Source organism: Equus quagga, chromosome 14 (genome assembly GCF_021613505.1).
Source record: "Equus quagga isolate Etosha38 chromosome 14, UCLA_HA_Equagga_1.0, whole genome shotgun sequence".
NCBI classification, from domain to species: domain Eukaryota; kingdom Metazoa; phylum Chordata; class Mammalia; order Perissodactyla; family Equidae; genus Equus; species Equus quagga.
This window is the reverse complement of record NC_060280.1, coordinates 78,458,326-78,480,188: the sequence shown is the minus strand read 5'-3', so window position 1 is coordinate 78,480,188 and position 21,863 is coordinate 78,458,326. Positions and strand designations below refer to the sequence as shown.

The window sequence follows — 21,863 nt, the reverse complement described above, 5'->3', positions numbered from 1 at the left end:
CCAATCTTCCTCTTTTTTGCTGAGGAAGATTCACTCTGAGCTAACATCTGTGCCAGTCTTCCTGCACTTTGTATGTGGGACACCACTCCAGCATGGCCATGAGTGGTGTAGGTCCACGCCCAGGAACCAAACCTGGGCTGCCAAAGCGGAGCGTGCCAGACTTAACCACTACAGCACCGGGGTTGCCCCCCCACACTTATTTTTTAATTGATTATGTCTCTTGTCCCATTCTCTGGACACTTGGGCTACTCCAGTGGGAATGTACTAACAGTGTGCAATTGTTAGGGCCTGCTCGGTGTCAGGACTCACAGGACAGAATAGACAGGACAGACACAATTTTCCCTTATTTCATAGTACGTAACAAGGCAAGATACCAGTTCTCCTTGTATAAGGTCCACTTTGTCCTTTGTACCAGAAAAAAGAACGTCACACCTACCACAGACCGGCTCTGCACTAAATAGCAGGTGACCCTGTGGCCACATTTTGACTGTGAAATGAGAGTAGCCATAAGGGCCCTTCTAGTTCCTACTATCCGTTTTGTCCATGTCCATAACTTCTAACAAGTAACATGAGACGGTTTGTTCTCTTAGAGTGGAACCCTGGGCCTCCCCAAATCTTAGGGACTCGCCACGTCCTAATCTGTGTCCCCTGAGAGTATCTGCGTCACAGCAAGTGAAACCAGAGCAGATCACCAGGACACCTGGGCTGGCTCTGATTTGCAACCGAGAGCAGACAGGGAGGTGGGAGGACCTCACAGTCAGCTGGCAGCTGCTGCTGCAGGCAGGGTGGGCAGGGCCACATTCCAGAGGGCACAGCTGAGTCACCAAGGCAGAAACCAGATGAGTAAGTTTCTCTCAGTGCCTGATGAGGGGAGGCCGCCAGGGAGCAGAGTAGAGCTGGTCTAGGGCAAGGCCTGCCGGGCAGTCTCTGCTTTACATACATTTCCTCAGACGTTTCCTCTCAGAATTAAAAAACTCAATCTCTATACAGCTGTCATATCTACAGATCTGTATCAACCCAGGTGAGGGAGATACGTGAGCCTAGTTGCCAACACATTCAGATCTAACCCTGGCTGCCTTTGTATTGACCCCACTTGGGTAACGGATGTGTAAGTGAAAACACGGCAACTTCACCAGCCCCAGACCTCTCAGAGGCCCATCATCAACAGGAGTGTTGGTAATGGATGAAAGTCCCAATAGTTGGCCAGTCGCATGGCTCCTAGTTGACAGGCACCAGCTTGTGGGGTGACCCCCAAGGCCCACTGTATTCCAGGACGGAGTAAGAGCATGACTGTGACACAGCTGGGTTTGGAGCTCTGCTCCATCCCTTACCAGTTGGAAGACCTGAGCTTTCTGTGAGGAAGGCCACCAAGGTTGAGACAGTTAAGTAAGACGCCGCATGTCAAACAGCTGGCAGATGGCAGGCGCCAAAATAAATGAAGCCGGTCTGGGTCCAGACGGGGGAATCAGATAATGAATGTGAGAGCCACACTTTCTAGCTAACGTTTCAGAGGGTCAAGTGACAGTACTCTTCAGAGCCCTTTGGCAGAAACCAGCTTCAAAAAATAAAGTTTCATGTTTTTCATGACCTTCTTGGCAGCCACTTAGAGTGGCCCCTGCAGGAGGGTGCTGCAGGAGGGCGAGGCAGATAGGGAGGTGCTAATCCTTGCAAAGAACCAGCCTGTTCAACTGGTTCCTTCATCCCAAGGTGCTTCCTGGCCAGAGGCTCATAAAATGCACACTCCCTTCTCCAGTATCCTAAGGAAGATGCACCATGTATGTACACAAGTGTACACCTAGATAATGTGTGGTGTGCGGTGTTACCTTAGCTGCACCACATATGTAAACTGGCACTACACTTAACTGGGGTGAGGGCTCTGAGATGGCCCCTGAATTTATTCTTATACAGTAGTCACCCCTTAGTGCTTTCTGCAGTTTCAGTTACCTGTAGTCGACTGTGGTCAGAAAATATGAAATGGAAAATTCCAGAAATAAACAATTCATGTTCTAAATTGCCGCAGTGTTCTGAGTAGCATGAAGAGATCTCACACCGTTCCGCCCTGTCGCCCAGGACATGAGCGCTCCCTTTGTTCGGCAGATCCACACTGTATATGCTATGACACCTTGGCTGTCAGACTGACACTCGCAGCATGGCAGTGCTAGTGTTCAAGGAACCCTTATTTTACTTAAAAATGGCCCAAAAGTGCAAGAGTAGTGATGCTGGCAAATTCAGAAATGCCAAAGAGAAGCCATAAAGTGCTTCCTTTAAGTGAAAAGGTGAAAGTTCTCAACTTAAAAAAAAATCATATGCTGAGGTTGCTAAAATCTACAGTAACTTTTATTACAGTAGACTTATAATTATTCTATTATTAGTTATTGTTGTTAATCTCTTACTGTGCCTAATTTATAAATTAAACTATCATAGGTACGTATGTATAGGAAAAAACAGTTTATATAGGGTTTGGTACTACCTGTGGTTTTAGGCATCCGCTGGCGGTCCCAGAACGGATCCCCCACAGGTAAGGGGGGACCACTGCACAAGCAGCAGACAGTAAGACAGCGCAAGTGCTGTACGCAGTTGTCAGTTAAACAAACCTGCTTCAATGAGAAAACATCGCCTCCTAGTGGCAGGTTAATAAACTCAGAAAATAGAGGCTGGGAACATTTCTCTGAAAATTCAGCCACAAGCCCCACTCATTGTTTCCAGTATCAAGAGGTATCATATTAATAAATATCAGTAGCCTAAATTAAGTTTTGCTGGACAAAACTCGACTGACTTTTCCTCTTATTTTACCCTTTTTAGCTAACTTTGTACTTTAGTCTTAAATTTGATCAAACAAATGATTGCTACAAATTTACAGGAAATCAATAGCCAAAAGGAAACAGGTAATTTAGAGAAGGAAAGAAAACTTTAAAAATTATTATTTTTTTTGTGGAAGATCAGCCCTGAGCTAACATCCGTGCCTATCTTACTTTACTTTATATGTAAGATGCCTGCCACAGCATGGCCTGATGAGCAGTGCATAGGTCTGCACCCAGGATCTGAACCAGCGAATCCTGAGTTGCCGAAGCAGAACGTGCAAACTTAACCACTGCACCACCGGGCTGGCCCCCTCAAAATTCTAATGCATAAACTCTGGTAGATTTGTCATCATAAAAAGAAAGGATTTTAAAAGAAACAGTAAGATAAAGCAAGCAGCTCTTATGAAATTTAAAAATATAATTACAGGGGCTGGCCCCGTGGCCGAGTGGTTAAGTTCGCTCGCTCCGCTGCAGGCGGCCCAGTGTTTCATTGGTTCGAATCCTGGGCGTGGACATGGCACTGCTCATCAGACCACGCTGAGGCAGCGTCCCACATGCCACAACTAGAAGGACCCACAATGAAGAATATACAACTATGTACTGGGGGGCTTTGGGGAGAAAAAGGAAAAACATAAAATATTTAAAATATATATATATAATTACAAAATTCACTAGAAAGGCTAGAAGATAAAGGCCAGGCAATCACCCAGATTATGAAATAAAACTATATAAATAGAAAACTATAAATAAAAAGAAGCAATCTGGGAGGTCCAAGGTTTAACCAATTAGAATTCTAGAAAACATAAAATACAGTGGAGGAAATCACTAAAGAAATAATGAAAGAATATTTCTCTGAGATCAATAAGACATGGGCCTTCAGGTTGAAGGCCATTTCCCTCTTATTTTTTAAATGAAAAATGGAATTTTAGCCCAAGAGCTCCACTGGGTGAGCAAGCTAATTCGCGCCTCTGCCAGCAGCTCTTCCCGAAGCAGGGGGTTAAGACCATCCACGACCAAGGCCGCCCAATGAGACAAGGAGTCCTGGTGGAAGTTACAGTATTTATTTACGTGTTTAAACTCTGTACATTCTCCACAGATCAGATTGAGGAGTTTGTAGGTGAAGTTTACCTGTGCATAGTGGGAAGAGACATGGATAGGGTAAAGGGGAGGAAGACAAAAAAAGTCACAGGGAAATAGAAACAAATACACCACAGGTTACCAGAACCTTCAGAATAAAGAAAGAAAAAGCTGTGAGCATCAACATCAACTCTACAAGCATCACAAAGACTCACGTGAAGGAAACGGAACCTTCGCGCTGTCCACGTGTCTACAGATCACTTCATGTACAACTGCAGCACCCTCCTCCCACATCAACGCAGAGCTCCGCGTTCCCTCCCGCCACTGGTCGCCCACCCCTGCGGTCTCTGAGTGGGCACAGAAGAGGCTGGGGAGGAGAGGGAGGCAGAGAAGTCAGAGCACACCGGGACGGGAGGATCAGCAGCTTCGGGGGGCATCATCCAAAGAGGAAAACAGCACATGTGGACATTACTTGGGAGGGAGGTGAGTAGTACAAGGCTACAGCAAGGAAACGGCGGACATGGAAGGACATCATATACACACTGCAGGCTAATTTCTGTGGAAGAACTCGATTTAGAAGGAAAGCAGTAGTGAACGCCCCAATCTGTATACACAGGGCTCACTGGAAGATGCTGGAACTCAAATGTTTTTAACCTCCTCAGTGACAGGACTTGTGTGGAGCCCCCCAGGGAGCCAGGAGTGGGAACACCAGACTTCCAAGAAACTGGTGCTTTGAAGATAATCGTGAGGGGCATCAAGCTGTGCTTCGACGGTCAGCTACAGCTCCCTGCTTCCTTCAGCTTCTCTGCGACTTTGTGAAAGCTCATTCAAACAGGGAACACTGCCTTCTTCGTTTTATTTTAATAAAAACCACGACAGTGAATGAGCCTTAAAGAGTTGATTTACACAAGGCAACTGGAACACACAGCCTGCATACCACAGTCTATCACTGAAAATCAACATTTCCCATTTATATAGAGCATGTGAGAGACAATACAATAGAAGTGGGATTTCTGATTAAGTTTAAAAAAGAAAACTACATCAGTCAAATATCTGCAAATAGATCACTTTTTTCATTTCATTTAAGGTTTATATATCATATATTGTTATATTAACATTTTTTCACCCATTTAAAAGAATGGAAATTATGATTCTACAGTAGTACTTTATAGTCTTAACGATCCAGGAGGTCTGAATGTAAGATGAAATCCTCTGGAAGTAACTGTTCGTCAGTAGTCGATCCAAAATGCTGGACCTCTTCCGGCCCGCCTGCACCACCGTGCTCCACCCGGGGGGCCACGTGCTCTCTCCCCTTAAATCTGCATCTGCTCCAGGTATTTGTAGGTCGGGTTTTCGTAACCATGATTCTGCATCTTGTTCAGGTGACGCTCTTCTGGGGTGAGCATAGGGTCAACCTGGAGGAACAGAGATGGAGGACCAGTGGGGGGAAGCGCAGGAGAACTGCACAGGGTATCAGAAGCCCCGAGCTGCATGCTGAGAAATCCCCTGGGGACCAAAACCAGCCTAGTATCCAGTCTCCACTGGGTGGACCTAACAAGAGCTGGTGGTGAGGACACAGGAGGAGGAGAGAGAAGAGGGTCAAAGAGGCAATGCTTCTGAGAGCCAGTCCTGAAAACTTAGTCCAAGTGGGAGAAAACAGTGAAGTGAAATCGAGCATCATGGCAACAAGCAAGTCTCAGTTCTACCATCTGCCACTTGGGACAGCCTAGGCGAGCGATCCCTATATAACCAGGAGTGGGACCAGATGACCTCCAGGGTCTTCTCCCACTCTGCAGTTCAACAGCTAGGTCAGTGACCAGCAAGAGAAGAAACGAAACAACTAAGCCATGCATCTGAACTCTTTTTCTGGAGCATATTATATTCCTTATTATACTCATTTTACAGAATCAAGAGACTCCGGACATTCCTGCCACCCACTGAAGCACGAGTGGCAAGAAGTTCAAATTAAATCAGCAGAAGATGGAACAGGAACAGGCAGCTTTGGCTCTATCTCCTGATGCTTTTTTCCCCGTTAAAAAAGAAGAGTATTCACAGACCATCATTCTCAAATAACATACCTGAAAAAAGGAAATACTAAGAAAATAATCTGAGAAAACAGTTTTCACCCTCTACAGCATAAAATGCTCTTATGACCTCCTCACATTTACAGACAAAGCCCGAATTAATGTTAAAAGTTGGCAACAGCCCTTTATGATAGGATCAACCTAAGTCACTATTTCACTTGAGGCCAAGTTCCAAAACGTGACTAACAACCCAGAGAGTAATTCAATTGATGTGCAGTACCCAAGTAGCTAGGACGGTTGAATTCCATGAAGCTCCTGAGCGCGCAGAGCAAACCCTCGCCAGCTCAGGGGCCGAGGTGCAAGAAAGCCCAACTACTCACCTCCACGATCCCGTGGCTGATGGTGCCATACTGTCTCTTCCTCAGCACCACCAGGCTGATGACTATGACTGTAGCGATGGCCACGGCAATGACCAGCAGGCCAATGAGCGCACTGCTGCTTAGACTGAAGTCCTCCCGCAGGGGCCCCACGGATTCCTAAAATCACAGAGCAGATGTGCAACAGAGTCCCAATGACCATCAGCACAGTGTGAAAGACGGCAGCCAAGGCAAGAGCAGCTCGATGAGGGCCGCTCCTTGGAGTAGTGTCTCTAGCCTGAGGGAGCTCCCAGGTCCTGCTTCCAGGTGACCATCCAAATGCAAAGAACCCTGACCTCTTCCAATCTCCATGGAGATTCTAATTTTAGCTTTCTTATCCAAAAGTATGGAAAAACGGGAATGAGAGACTTTTACAACTTAAGACTCCAGGCATCTCTCCTACTTTGTACTTGAACTGAGAAGGCAGGAAAGAGAAATAGCCGAGATTGAATGAAACCCAGCATTAGGTTCTGATGCTGAACACATACCGGCTCTTCCTCGAGACCTCCGACTCTCTCAGCATTGAAGATCATCTCCTTAACATCCAGAGTCTCATCGATGGCCTGGAACAGCAGGAAGATGTCAGCACCAGGTGGAAGGGGAGAGCCAGCATAAATGAACTGCTTTCTACTCCCTTTCCTATGTGGTGGAGGGAAGCAGGTACCTGATGGACACCCAGTACCCAGTCAGTTCTGCCACTTTCTTCTAGTTGCACTCACCAAGCCCCTAAGTGAAGGGGCAGGTGTGGAAGTAAGATTACTGTGTCACAGATGGTCCTTTAAAGGCTTTCACCTGTGTTTTCCTTTAGGTAACTGTCGTGGAGAGACACTTCAGGACACAGTACCAAGAAGTCATGTTTAAGTATCAAACTTAGTTGAGGATAATCCAGAAATATGTGATAGAAAATGCTAGAATAATAATTAACAGGAGGTATAAACCTAAGGCAGTATAAGAACCAAAACCAACTCTATTCCACTTTGAAGTTATTAAATCTCTACTCACTTGAAAATGGCTTCTCATATTTTATTCACAGCTTTAGTTGCAAATATATTTTTCTATGGTCTAGCAAGAGATGAGCTACTGCTGAAAAATAACGCTTTATTCCTCCTCATACCCAGATGCTAAACAATATAGCAAATCTGTGGGAGCAGCTGGAGCTTACCCATCTTCTACCATATGGAAAACGAACACATCAAGGTTCATCCAGAAAGCATCAAAAACAATACCGCTCACTCTTAAAACAGGGCAGGGCAGAAGAAAGAAACGACTCACCATATTTTCATCCACCTTATTCTTACTGTTAATCACCTTCTCCTCAGCGCCTATCAGTGCTCGGTCCTGCTCCCCGACTCCAGATCCTGCACGGAGAGAGGTCACAGCTGAGTGTCCATGATGGGCTGGTGTCATGCCAAGCTCACAGCAGCAGCAAACCCTCTCCTGAGGGCCAGGGAGCCCTCCCTGAATGCCCCCCCGCCTCTCAATATGCTACTTGGTTCACATGTTGGAGGATGCACTGTGCTCTATAAGGATGAATGATATAGGTCTTTTTCAGAGGATTGATGGGTATAATGAAGGAGGAGAGAGTGCTTACTTGTATCCAACTTGGAAAAATGGAAGGCAAGCCTCCAGAAGAGAAAGTTTATTGTAAGACGAACAGAAGCCGAGTCCAAAGGCATTCCAGCATGGAAAACCTGTAATACCCTACGTGACGTGACCAAGCAGGTGTTACCCTGTGACTTGCTCCTTCAACTCCCTGAGCCCCTCTGAATGGAGGGACTGTCCTACCACCAATGGATGTGCAAGTCTGTCTCAAGCATCGTATTTTACGCCTCAGGCAATTCTTGCTGCCTGAAAAAGCCTCCATGACCTTGAAGCCTTCTTATTTGTCCTTCAAGCTGCAGCTCCTCTTGGGAGACATTCCCAGGTTACAGCACTTAAAATCACTGTTTGTAATTATTGATTTTCTTTGGTGTTTCCCACCAGGCTGTAACCCTCTCTGGGCCTAGATCATTGATGGTCACCTCTCCGATGGTTATTAGACAATGAACAGGAAGGAAGCATTCCATAAACAGGGAGAATTCAAACACCAGGGTGTAAGGTACTTTTCTATAAATGAAGCAAGAATAGCAAGACTTCTCTTGTTAAGGTCAACATGGCCTAAGTCAATGTCACTTGTGCGTGGCACTCCAAATGACAGTATCCAAAGACGCAGTGTGACTAAACTCAGCATATCCAAGGAGAGGAAAATGAGGAGCAACCTTATTTTTAGCTCCAAAGCATGTGATTTCTAACTATCCTAAGAGTTTCTTATTAATAATAATATATACAGTTCTACATAAGTGTCTATGATTGGAACCTTTTACAAGCAGATCAAGCTGATGGCATACTTGGCATTCTAAGGTGACCACCTACAAGTGAGTAAGATGCAAGCATGAGCATATGCAAAGCTGCTGTCCCTGGACCACCAAAGGCAGACCGCCCAGCCACAGCAAAGCTTTCCAGCTCACAACTAGCCTCGATCTCGACACGGAGCAATTAGGGACAGCTACTGCACGTGCTGAGTTTGCAGGCCAGCTAAAGCATTAACTCATCAGAACACAGCCAAAGATGATGCCATTTTTTTCTAAAGCTTTCATTTTAAAGAAGAATTTCCCAACTTGATTCTAGGGTAAGGTAAACCAGGGCTGGCTTTTGTAGTCTCAAAACACTAATGAAACAGCAATACCACACTCAACTATTCGAGAAAGACGGCTCTGGAAAGGCACTGCCTTGGCGAGGACGCCTGTGATCAAGCCTAAGAAATTCTGATTCTATTCTGAGCTCCTTCCACCACTTTCCCTCTCTCCTCCTCAGAATCGTTGAGGTCACAGGACAGGATCATCTTCGAAAAATTATGTGACATTGAAGCAACCAACGTAAAGTCTGACTAGTCCAGTCTGACTAGTACTTTTTTGGTGGTATAACCACGTGTTTCTTAAACATTGACCCAAACGATTTTGGTTTTATAGAATGCATAAACAAGAGAATTCAAGAGACCAAAAGTTAATGTTTAAGTTATTCCAACTAACAACAGCTGAAGTATGATGGCAAAAAACAGTTAAACTTTTAGGAGAATTCATCTTTATTTAAAAACATCTAAGATGTGCTGTTTGGAGGAATGTCAACACAGCGATGAAAAGGCACCCAAGTAGAATAAAACACAGCACTTACACATAAGTGATTTTTAGAGGATTCAAATCACACTCTCATGTTCTGAGAACGACCTGTGGCACAAAGACCAGCACCACATTCTCCGCGAGGACACCATTCGTCCATCCACAATCATCTGCCAAAGTCAGAGTGGGCTCGTAAAGCACACAGAACATTTCAACTTATTACAATGACCCTGGAGCCTGTGGACCACTCAACAACCAGGGAGAGTCGGCGGCCGATGGTGGCTGTTTATTTTATTTATTTTTAATTTTTATTTATTTATATTTTTTTTTGAGGAAGATGGGCCCTGAGCTAACATCCGTGCCCACCTTCCTCTATTTTATATGTGGGATGCCTGCCACAGCATGTCTTGATAAACGGTGTGCAGGTCTGTGCCCGGGATCCAAACCAGCAAACCCGAGCCACCGAAGCAGAGCATGTGAACTCAAACACTGCGCCACCGGGCCGGCCCTGACACTGGCATTTTATGTTACACAAACAGCATGGGCTTTGAAGACAGAGGGAGCTGGGTCCAAACTCCAAGTCCTCCACTTCTTAAACTCATGACTTTGAGCCAATCATGTGAACTCTAAGGCTCCTTCAATGGCCTAATCCATAGAGGGGAGCTAAAAATCCCACTACAGTTGTGCTGGGTGGCTTAAATGAGATGAAGTATGCACAGTGTTACAGAGTATTAACTTTTCCTGAAACCTGGAGACAGTACAGCGAGCATTCGCTTGACCCACGCTGTTTCATCAGCAGCTTCCACTGTGTTTTGAGGAATGCTGTAACAGAGGGAACACGAGACAACTGGCAACAGACAGGTGGGCACAGACAGAGGGCAAGGGGCAGCTAAAGAGAAAGGAAAAGGATGTAGGTGGGAACAGCAGAGAAAAGAAAAGGAGCAAAAGAAAATGACTCTCCACCTGACTGTAAATTAAGCGTTTCTTATACACTTATATACACCAGCAATTTGCAACCAACCTGCTTAAATTGGATATACTTTTAAAAGTCTACCCAGATTAAAAGGATTTATGAAAAAGCTACTCAGGCTACTCTGTATTCTCTGGACACCCAGAAGGAAAGCTCAGGACAGCCACCTCGCATCCAGTACCACTGACACTGGGTTCTAGGTGCTGGAGACAGGGCCACTCTGGCTCCACTCACAGCCACGTCTGAAGAAATGAGGTGGAAAAACCAGGTGATGGAATGAAACAGAACATGGAACTTCCAACACACGGGGCAAGTGGAAACAGAATGAAGGTCTCACGGGAACATCTGTGACAAACCAACCTTTTCTCATTGGGTGGTACAACTCCGGTTGAGTGTCTAGCAGAAAGGAAAACAATAAAAACAAAATAGCACAAAAGGAGATTAAGAAAGAAAACGGCTTCTTTCAAAATTCCTATCTTAGAATTTCTCTATAATGTGAACAAAAAGTATTCCTCCTTAAAAACCATGCCTGAAATATCCCATAAACAAACCAACAGTTAGATCCACAGCAAATGCGCGGAAGGTAGGAGAGAAAGAAGGGGGTCTGTTGGGGGAAATTCTATGAGATTCCCAAATTATTTCACTTAGCTCACAGTTATTTTTCTTAGAAAATAACAAAAACAGAAGTTAGTATAGATTGTGGTTTCCTGAAAAGGAGACACGGTACTAGCTCAGGTACGCCCAAGATGCCCATCCCCCAAACAAGCTGTGTGCGCATGGCCAGCCCGCAGCCCCAGGGAGCTGTGGGACTGGTTAAGAGCAAGTTTCCGGAACGCAGTGACCTCTTTATTTATCCGGGTCCTTTCTCAGATGGTTGTACTGTTGGAGGCTCAAGTTCACTGAGCTGGTACCTCTGAGATGACCAGCTTACATGTCTGAAGGCCAAGTGGGATGTCCCCCTTCCTCCCTACTCGGCGTCGTCCTCTGGCCTCCACTCCAGCACTACTATCTCTGGTCAGAGGGAAGTGACCGTACCTAGGACTGCAGGACCATATCGGCTTGGCTTCAAATCCTTACTCCCCACCTACAAGCTACGAGACCCTGGGCAGACACTTAACCTCTCTAAACCTTGGAATCCCAAATGGGGACACTTCCAGTATGTACCTTAGAGGGTTATTTTGAGGATTAAATGAGAGCATCCATGCGCGATGCTTAGCTAAAACTGGCCTATGATAAAAACTCTATAGCTGTGGCCACTATTTTTATCACCACCACCATCAGCAGCAGCAACAGCAGCAGACAAATAAATAGAATCCGATTCCACACCCGGCCTGAAGGCATCAGTCTCAGCAGCTTGTTTATTTCTGATGCAGACCCACAGCTTTTAGAGATCCTTTTAGACATCAAGAACCAGCAAGGGAAAGAAGCAGGCACGCCTGACTGGGAGTCAGACGGACATAGCTTCTTGTCCCCACGTAGGAGCAGAGGTGTGACCTTGAGCAAGTTACCTCTTTAGCCTCCCCATTCCCTACTTCCCACAATTGTTACGAAAAGATAATGACACAATGTAACAGGACAGTGCTATCTAAACTGCAAACTGCCTTCCACACTGGAGCAGCTGGTAGGACCAGGAAAAACAGTGGGTTTTGAGCACACTGTCTCTAAAATGGGAGAAATATCACTAACCTCATGGTGACTCTGAAACCAACAATCTGCTGCACACGGTAGGTGCTCAATGAACTGAGTCTGCCTTGCCCTGCTCCTGACTGTTCCCAGGAACACAGCCTCCCCAACACAACTCAGGGTCAAAAATCTGACTTAAGTCTTCTAACTGCACTCTTCCCTCCCTCACGCCACCGCCAAGAAGTTGTGCTGTCAATCATACACACCTTCATCCCCGGGGAGGGATGGGAAGGGATGGAAGGGGCGGAACGGCGGGATCTCGTCACTCTCTTCAGAGCTCACCCGGACGTCCACCGGCGTCTCTGAGAGCGAGGCAGTGAACTGGTCCATGTCTGCACGCTGTTCTTGAAGTAGCTCATCTGACAAGATAGATAGGGCAGGGAACCAGGTCTTCAGAAGGATCTAGTTTCTAGGCACAGGACCAACAGTCTGGACAAAGCTAATGTGTGTCATTATAGAACGTGAGATCTCCCGAGGGGAGCGCCCCCACCAGCTCACAAGGCAGTCAACGACCCCCTCCCTCCCACCTGAAACACCCTCCCAATTCTGCAGCACTGTAGAACCCGGGGCTCCACCCCTGGCACCCCTCTCTTCTCTATCGACTCACCTTGGTTAAGTGGCTTCATCCAGCGGCACAGTATTAAATACCATCCACATAACATGACTCCCAAATCTGTATCTTGTATCTACTGCCCCGACTTCTGGCTCATCTAATGGCTACCTTACACCAGCACTTAGTGCCCAACAGCAATTTCTATTTTGATATGTATAAAGAGAACACTCTACCTCATTAAAACTTGGTGCCACCATCCACTCAGTTGCTCACAATGAAAACCTGGGCATTATCTTTGATGCTCCCCTCCCCCTCACCTCCCCCATCCAATGCATCAGCACGTCCTGTTCACCCTTCCTCTGAAAACATCCTGAAGACCATCCTCATCGAAATCTTCATTTCCTCCATTACCATCTCAGGGCACACAACCATCATCTCTCTCCTGAATTGTTACAATCACTTCCTGGGAGGTTTCCAATTTTAATCAATTCTCCACCTAACAGCCAAGTAATTTTCTTTTTTTAATTTCCTTTCTTTTTTAAAGCATAATCCAGATCTAGCCACTCACTAGGTTTAAAACCCTCTAATGGCTTTCCATTATCATAGAATAAAATCCAAACTTCCACATTTTGCTAAAATCTCTTAACAATTTGGCCTCTGCCTACTTCTGTGGCTCATTTCTCCCTATGCTCTAGCGACCCTGATCTACTCAAACGTGCCCGCTTGATTTAAACTTCAGGTCTCTGCAATAGTCATTTCCTATGCTAACAATGTTCTTCCCCTTGTGGTCTCTGAGTGGACAGCCCCTTCTTAGCGTTGGATCTCAGGTTACTGTCCCCGAGACAGCCTCCCTGACCACTAGCCACTCTCCACCCTTCCATCCCCAGTTCCACCTCCCTCCACAGCACTCAACACGGCCTGACAGCTGTTTTCCTGTCTGTTTCTCCCCTACTATAACCAGGCTCCAGGAGATACTGTCTACTCATGTACCATTTTACTCTGTGACACACAGTGTACACAATAAATATTTGTTGAGTAAATAAAAAAGATAAAGACCAGAAGAGGGAAATGACGTGAGGATGTGTGTAACATAGGTGCCTTGAAACAGATCAGTAATTAAAGGAAAAAGGGTAACAGGAGACACCCTCATTCCCTTGCAATTTCACACCCCAGGTTTTTCTTCCGGTAACAGAGTGAAGGTCAATGAAACTCAAGGCTCTGTGGCTCACAGCCAGGACTTGACCCTGCCACGTAAGCTCCAGTGAAGTCCAGACTTCTAAAACCATGGCGTGCTAATGCCAGCTTCGTGGCCTCGCTTGTCCTGTTTGCCGTCACTCCCGAGCCTTAGCAAGAAGTCCCACCTGCCCTCGATACAAACACAGGCAGCACCCACCAATCTCCTCTTGGATCTCTTGGGCTACATAAGGTACTTTGTAGAGCAGGGAGAGGCTCTGGTTCCTTCTTTCCTCAATCACATGGAGATGTGTCATCACCTGGAAGGACAGAATGGTGGAGAGGCCTTGTCACCAAAACAGCCGGGCCAGGAGGGACATCCACACACACTTCTGCAAAGACCAGCTGAAAATGTCTATTCTCTAGAGTCCAGCAAAGCAGCTGACCAGAGGGAACGCGTGACTCCCCACATCATATTTACTGACCACTGAAGTATAAGACTGTGTTCAGACTGTGTGTGACACCCCTTGGTGATCTGAGAATTTATCCACAGACAGTACTCCAGGGTAAAAGAAAATTTAACTAAAAAGTTTTCACTGGCGAGTTATTGCTTTGATTTTCCTATGAGGCACTTATCAACTATACTGAATGAGTTAAAAAGAACCCTAATTTGTTCAAGGCAAGGGAAAAGAGGATCGAAACAAAAAGACAACCCACTAACTGGGAAAAAATATTTGCAAGTAATACATCCGACAAAGGCTTAATATCCATAATATAAAAAGAACTCACACAACTCAACAACAAAAAATTAAACCACCTGATCAAAAAATGGGCAGGAGACATGAACAGACATTTCTCCAAAGACGACATACAGATAGCCAATAGGCACATGAAAAGATGTTCATCATCGCTGATCGTTACCAGGCTTTTCCTAAATCAGGGAAATACAAATCAAAACTACACTAAGATATCACCTCACACCCATTAGAATGACAAAAATAACTAAAACAAATAGTAACAAATGTTGGAGAGATTGTGGAGAAAAAGGAACCCTCATACACTGCTGGTGGTAATGCAAACTGGTGCAACCACTATGGAAAACAGTATGGAGAGTCCTCAAAAAATTAAAAATAGAACTACCATATGATCCAGCTATCCCACTACTGGCTATCTATCCAAAGAGCTTGAAGTCAGCAATTCCAAAAGTCCCATGCACCCCAATGTTCACTGCAGCATTTACAATAGCCAAGATGTGGAAGCAATCTAAGTGCCCATCAACAGATGATTGGATAAAGAAGATATGAATGGAATACTACTCAGCCATAAAAAAAGAACAAAATCGTCCCATTTGCAACAACATGGATGGACCTTGAGGGAACTATGTTAAGTGAAATAAGCCAGATAGAGAAGGACAATCTCTGTATGACTGCACTCATATGAGGAATTTAAACATGTGGACAAAGAGAACAGATTAGTGGCTACCAGGAGAAAGTGGGGGTGGGAGGTGGGCACAAAGGATGAAGGGTTGCACGTACAACACAACTGACAGACAATAATGTACAACTGAAATTTCACAAGATTGTAACTTATCATTAACACAATAAAAAATCAAAAAAAAAAAAAAACCCTAATTTGTACAAGGCCAGACACTCAATAAGGTTTTCCTGAGTGAAAGTGTTAATTTTTACCACTGGTCAGATTAGATGGGGTAAAAAGAGAATGAAATCACTGGCTAAAAAGTAGATTTGGGGGGAGAGGGGACCATCTACAGATTTTTCTTAGTAAAGCAGTTGCTTGAAATTATTATCATGCTAAATAACAGAACTAGTTTATTCCTATGTAACTAATTTAGCTATTCTTCAAAAAATTTATGCTGAGGTATAAATAAATTTGATTTTAAGAGGTGATGCAGGAAGACTTACCGATTGTCTGTCTTCCATAGCTCACTACCTTCTCTTAACGCAAAAGTTCCAAAGTTCTTCATCAAAACAAAACCAAACAAGTCATAAAACTGGTCACTTACTCTCAAAGCTTTACAGAGCGGAAATGAAAGGTAATTTGGGCTAAGATCACCCAATGACATGGTGAGGCTTGTGGCTGGAGCTCACACAAGCTATTCGAGAAGGTTTTCCCTGCCTGGTTACACCTGCCATACCAGGCTTTTCCTAAAGAGGGTGCTCTAAGCCAGTGGATTAATTACGTGGGCTTGAAGCCATTATTAACATAAAGGGTCAAATGGAAAACAAGTCAAAGGGAAAGATGCTTTGATTGTAGATTGATGTCTCTCTGACCTTTAAAAGCAAGGATGGAACAATTTAATTTTATATTTGCCATTCTTTCAATCAACTAAATTGAGGGGAAAGCACAAGAGTGAGAGCCTTAGAGAAAAAATGCAAATGGAAAAAAAAAGGGGTACCACCCACAGACTTAGCATGTGTTGAAACCGTTATGCTTCTTCAGATGAATTATGGAGCCATTTGAGAGAAGATGGTTCACAGACACACAGGAGGACAAGAGCCACAGGCGGAATGCCGGACATCTGTGTCTGTATGAAAGTGAGCCCTGGGCTACAGGAGGAGAGTGACAGCACCACACCACTCACACCCCAAACCAAATACACACTTGTCATAACAGCCTGACTATACTCACGGTTTCCTCGAGTTTAGCTAACAGAAAGGGAACAGGCAGAAAGTTAACGTAATTCAGCAGCCAAGCTTCAGGAGAATTAACGGCTTAGAGCAGACAGTAAGTATCACACAGCAGAGCTGGGTTTCCCCCAGGATTTTCTAGGGAGGGAGGGTTCTGCTTCCCCTGTCACTTGGTATGGCACTTTGATCTTGCTGGCAGGTAACTCATTCCCTAGTTGTCAATTTAATATACTGATCAAGGATTATTAATAATTAATAGAAAGGCTTGGACCAAACTGGTATGTTTATGGAGTAAGTGAACTCATCTAGGCATTTTTATTCCTCTAAAGATTGGCACTTGAGCTAACATCTGTTGCCAATCTTCTTTTTTTTTCCTCTTCTTCTTCTCCCCAAATTCCCCCAGTACATAGTTGTATATTTTAGTTGTGGGTCCTTCTGGCTGTGCTATGTGGGACACCGTCTCAGCACGGCCTGACGAGTGGTGCCACGTCCGCGCCCAGGATCCAAACCGGCAAAACCCTGGGGCGATGCAGCAGAGCACATGAACTTAACCACTCAGCCACAGGGCCGGCCCCCTCATCTAGGCATTTTCAGTGCCTTGTTTTATACCATTAAGCTACATTAACAGGTTTATTTTTGAATTAAATTAATTTGTAGGCAGATAACTTTATTTGTGATCATGTCCTTGACACGTTTTTATGCCTTTCCTTCCACCCTCACCACATAAAACAGGCTATTTTTCTGTAAAATACTACACAATAGTCTAGTTTTTCCACAAAAAATTTGAAAAAAAATTTTTTTTTTTGGTAAGGAAGATTTGCGTTGAGCTAACATCTGTGTCAATCTTCCTCTATTTTATATGTGGGATGCCGCCATGGCATGGCTGGATGAGCAGTGTGGTGTGTAGGTCCATGCCCAGGATCTGAACCCACAAACCTGGGGCCACTGACATGCAAATTTAAGCAGTACACCACTGGGCTGGTCCCCAAAATAACATTTTTTATAAAATCAAGTAGACCTGAAAAATCTAACCCCTGTCAAGAGGCAGGTACTTCCGACCTAAGCTTCCTGGGAGCTACTCTAGGACTCCTGGCCTTTTCTCCTTCTCTACTCCAAGCAGCTCAAAGCAAGGCCTGGTGGTCCAGGCCCTACCAGAGGCCTCCTAGGATCCCAGCCCCAGCCCCTTTCTACATTCTTCCCCCTCTAGGAGCCAGAGTCCATTCATTCCCCCAAACATCCAAATGACAGAGTGAACTCTATGTATTTAAAGACAATGATTCCTCATCTCGATAGCTCACATAATTAATTCTATACTGGATCATGCACTGCTCAGGGGGAGACAGGGAGTCAACTTTGTATTGTCAGAGGCTACTGCAGAATTAGGAGGCAGACAGCACACAAACTTCTGCTCAAGAAATGGAGCAATAACCTTAGCTGCAATACTCCAGGAGGACAGATTACTTTACAATCCTAATACACATGCAGCACGAGGCCGGGAGGGGGGTTCCTGGGATGATGGGCAAGCACTCATGCTTGTCAGTGCATCCCATGTACACTGAGTGCCCACAACCAGCACAGCACTCTACTTAAATCATGGGAGGAAATAAAACATCAGTTACGTCACTATAAGGCCCTCCAGGAAAACTAACAGGCTCAACTACTAGATTTCCTGGTTTAAAAGGAGCTAGCAATCTTGTGGGCACATTCACTTTCAATGAATAGAAGAGTAAAACTCAAGTTAATATAGAGACAATACTGAAATTAGAAAGCAGGTCCAGACACAAACCTCCATCAACACCTGTAAAGTAAAGCTGGACTCAGCAGGGTCAGACCCCAGGAGCGGACCAGTCTGTCTAAACAAACACTGTAACGCACAACCCAAGACGCCAATTTTTAAGATCTACTTGATGTATCTGTCTAGAAAAAGATTTCAAATATTAATTCTGGTGATACCCTAAATCAGAAATAAACTGATATAAAAAATAATTTAGAAACTGACTTCTCTCTTCAACATAATCATGTATTTCTAAACTTTCAGAAACTGTTTTAAGCAGAAAGTACATAATATAAAAAAGTACGGAAAAGATATTTAATAGAGTACCTTCGCAAAAACCAACTCATGTACCTAATGTCTCTGGAAATCGAAAATCATTTTCTGAGCACTAGTAACAAGCGCGACCGTCAGTGCTCTCCAACCATGGGTCAGAGCAGCCTCTCCCCATCGGAAATTCCCGCAGCCACGGCCACCTTGTCTAGCACACCTGGGATTTCATCTGGGCCGCCTTCTCTGGGTCGACAGCCAACACGTGCTGGTAATGGCGGATGGTATGCAGGCGATCCTTGTTCTCAGCACGGACGTAACGCCGCAAAGCCTGGAGGATGCGATGAGGCTGCGAGAGAGGACAGTTCTTTTAACACCCAGAAACTAGGGAAGTGAAAAGAGGCAGAAAACAAAGCTTAAAAAAGTCACTTACGAATGTAAAGCTCAGTGAGGCACAAGAATGAAAGCCGTACTTTTAAAAGCTTCTAGCTTACTAAGTAACAAGAAGCTGCCTTTCTAAGTAAAAGTACCAAAAACTAAGTTCCAAAGTTATACTGGCTCCTTAACAAACAGTATTTCCCAGGGTTTCTAGCCCACTGTCCTCTTCCACTCTGTCCTCTTTCCCGAGCTCAGCATCTGACATCCTAAGTACAAGCTGGGCAGTCCCTGTGTCACCAGAAAAGACTACTTGCCTAAGAAGAACACAAACAGCCTCCTTTCCACGCCCCAAAACAAGGTAGGTTCGAGTTAAAGGACAAACAAGTTTGAAACAGCTAGCACAAAGAGTTTCAGTATAAATTACTTCATCCTTTTCTTCATAATCTTATTTAGAATAGAACTAGTTCAAAGGCCTTTGTCCATGGAAGGCATGTTTTTATTCTTTGAAAGAAAGGCTACTACAAAAATTCAGCAATGAGACAACTAAACGAGCATCCTGAGGTTATGCTTTTCTACGGTAAGATACTTGCCTATCACAGGTGGCACATGCAGGCATAAACGTAATGCTAAGTCTCCATAAGCAGACACTAGAGAACATAATACCTTTTCCTCCCTACTCTTAGTTTCTTACCTCCAGACTTGCCAGAACCTATTATAAAAAAGTAATTTTTACTGACCTGTGTGTCATAAATTGGTCCCACACACACACTTTAGGGCAGGCAATGCTGAGGATCCAATTCACCAGGGACTCGGCTCCACGCACAACTCACCCGCGGTGGGTCAGACTGCAAGGCCGCCAGGTAGTTCTCCAGAGCCATCCGGCGGCGGTCGTTCAGCATCGCCTCCACTCGAGCCAGGTGGGTTTCCACCAGCTGCTGCTTCTCACTGGCTGCTTCCTTCTCCAAAGCTTTGACCATAGCTTGGAAGTGCTAAACCAAGAAAGAAGGAACAACACATAATTCACGGTGCCTGGAGGAAGTCTAAGCACACAACTGTAGACCGCAATGCTGTGCTTCTCCGCGCCCAGTGCCTGTGCCAGCTGTCACAGGTCCAGAGCGCAGCGAGGCTGGGATCTGAGTCTACGTTATATCTGATTTCCATCGGGATGACTACCTTCCTCTTCTGATGAGGGCACGGTAAATCTGGGTGTCACAAGGACTCCTTAGCATTTCCGTAACTGAAACGACTAGAGCTAGAAGCCCAGTGCCTGGTCTCTCCACAGGCCCTGCAAGAAAAGAACGCTATCCTTCCCACACTGCAGCAAGGCACTGACTTCCAGATCCTGAGACCACAGACCAACAAGAGGTATACTTTAAAACACATGCCAGTAATAGCGTGGGTTGTGCTGAGTCATTCACACCAAACTCATGAAGGGAAAGCAGGTTGTGAGGCCCCTGGCCAGGTTGAAAGGTCCAGTTTAAGGCTGTGAACAAACTGTCCCTGTGTAGGATGCATTGGCTACATAGAAATTAACACTCTCAGATTTTCTAGGTGATTGATAAAAAAAGCAAAGGTGTGCCAATGAAGCGTCATCATGAGATGAAAACATCTCAGTGAAACATAAAAACATACTGACTTAAAATGTAACCAAGTTATGAAACCCAAACCTGTAAACTGCCACCCTGTTCCTATGGACACTCTCTTCAAGGAGCACGCAGGTGCCGCGAGGACTGAGGTTACACTCTTATAGAGTTAGAGAGGAACTGCTATCCGAGAGCTTTATTTTCTGCCTTTTGACTTTTCAACAAGTCTACAAAAAAAGATTTCAGTACTGCTGAACAAGTCACAGCCTAAGAATGAAGGGGACCGAGGACCGTGCCAGGACAGCAGCGAGCTAAGGTTACTGCCTGGCATGAGTTCGGTGTGCACTGGCTGGGGTTTGGTTTCCGAGTACCAGAGGTGAGCAATTCTGGAGAATGCCAGCTGGGAAGTGAAAAAAAGCCGGTCAGTTCAAACTTCCTTGTAACATAAGCTCTCAACTGAAAGGAGGTATCAGGCTCCAGTTTCCTGTGTGGTGGCCTGACCCTGTTTCAAAGGGTCAGGCTGGAGCTCTGCCCCGAGAACATCTCACCTGAATGAGAGTCTGCCTCTCTGCTTTCGGGAGGTTCTTCGCCTGAAGTTCGGCCTCTTCCCACTCCTTCTTTACCTGGAACAAAGGCCAAACCCACCTTAACCAGAGAATCATCTCTGAAACAATTCCCCTACTCTCTAAAAATACTGCCAGGCCCTGAATCGAACGTAGGAAACCGGACAAAAGGAAACATGTCGTCTGATGCCTCGCGAGCTGAGGGCCATTTCAGCCTGTCGATGACAAGAGGCTGCAGGTCCTAGGCCTCCAGAATCCCCACACGGAGCCTCAGTCCCACAATCTCCCTGGCAGATAACCTTGAGCAAGTTATTTAAAAGTCACTCTGCCTCAGCCTCCTCAAAAAGAATGGGGGTGGGGGGGCAGTTAATACCTACTTCTCAGAGCTAACGTGGTTAAGACAGAGCATCGAGCATGGCCCAAATGCCCAGCACAGGCAATGGGTCAGGTGGCTCGGACCTAGCAGGACCTCCCCTGGCAGTCTTCTTCAGCCCTCTGAGGAAGCCTAAGACAAGCCACACTGCAGAACTCATCTTCCGCTAACACCTACAACCCTCTGAGGAAAACAGAGCATCCCGAGACTCAGAACCCTCACAGCCACACGATCTAGCTAGAATGAATTCATCCACGCTTGCTGTCACCTAACGTCTCTCTACAGTTCCCTCATCTACTGGCAAACGAAACTAGCACTCCATTTACACCTGTGATATAAAGTTCCCTTCTTTAAAATAATTTTTTTTTAAGTTAGTTAATGGCAAAGAAAAATAATACGACTAAGGGGGGCCAGCCCAGTGGCAC

The 21,863-nt window shown here is 45.3% G+C and overlaps 1 protein-coding gene across 4 annotated transcripts in view; it reads right to left on the bottom strand.

Moving 5' to 3' along the window:
- Positions 1-3,846: 3,846 nt before the first annotated feature.
- The window catches only part of APLP2 (amyloid beta precursor like protein 2), a 74,069-nt gene continuing 56,052 nt past the window's right edge, over positions 3,847-21,863 (bottom strand). For 2 of the 4 annotated variants that reach the window (XM_046684941.1, XM_046684943.1), the window contains 10 exons: positions 21,051-21,125; positions 19,750-19,908; positions 18,762-18,890; positions 14,073-14,172; positions 12,333-12,485; positions 10,804-10,839; positions 7,591-7,676; positions 6,807-6,881; positions 6,283-6,438; positions 3,847-5,293 (listed from right to left, as the gene is read on the bottom strand). In XM_046684941.1, coding sequence (XP_046540897.1) covers positions 5,192-5,293; positions 6,283-6,438; positions 6,807-6,881; positions 7,591-7,676; positions 10,804-10,839; positions 12,333-12,485; positions 14,073-14,172; positions 18,762-18,890; positions 19,750-19,908; positions 21,051-21,125 — 1,071 coding nt within the window. In that variant the 3' untranslated portion in view covers positions 3,847-5,191. The remainder of the gene's footprint in view (positions 5,294-6,282; positions 6,439-6,806; positions 6,882-7,590; positions 7,677-10,803; positions 10,840-12,332; positions 12,486-14,072; positions 14,173-18,761; positions 18,891-19,749; positions 19,909-21,050; positions 21,126-21,863) is intronic. The other 2 variants (XM_046684944.1, XM_046684942.1) reach the window with 1 other exon arrangement.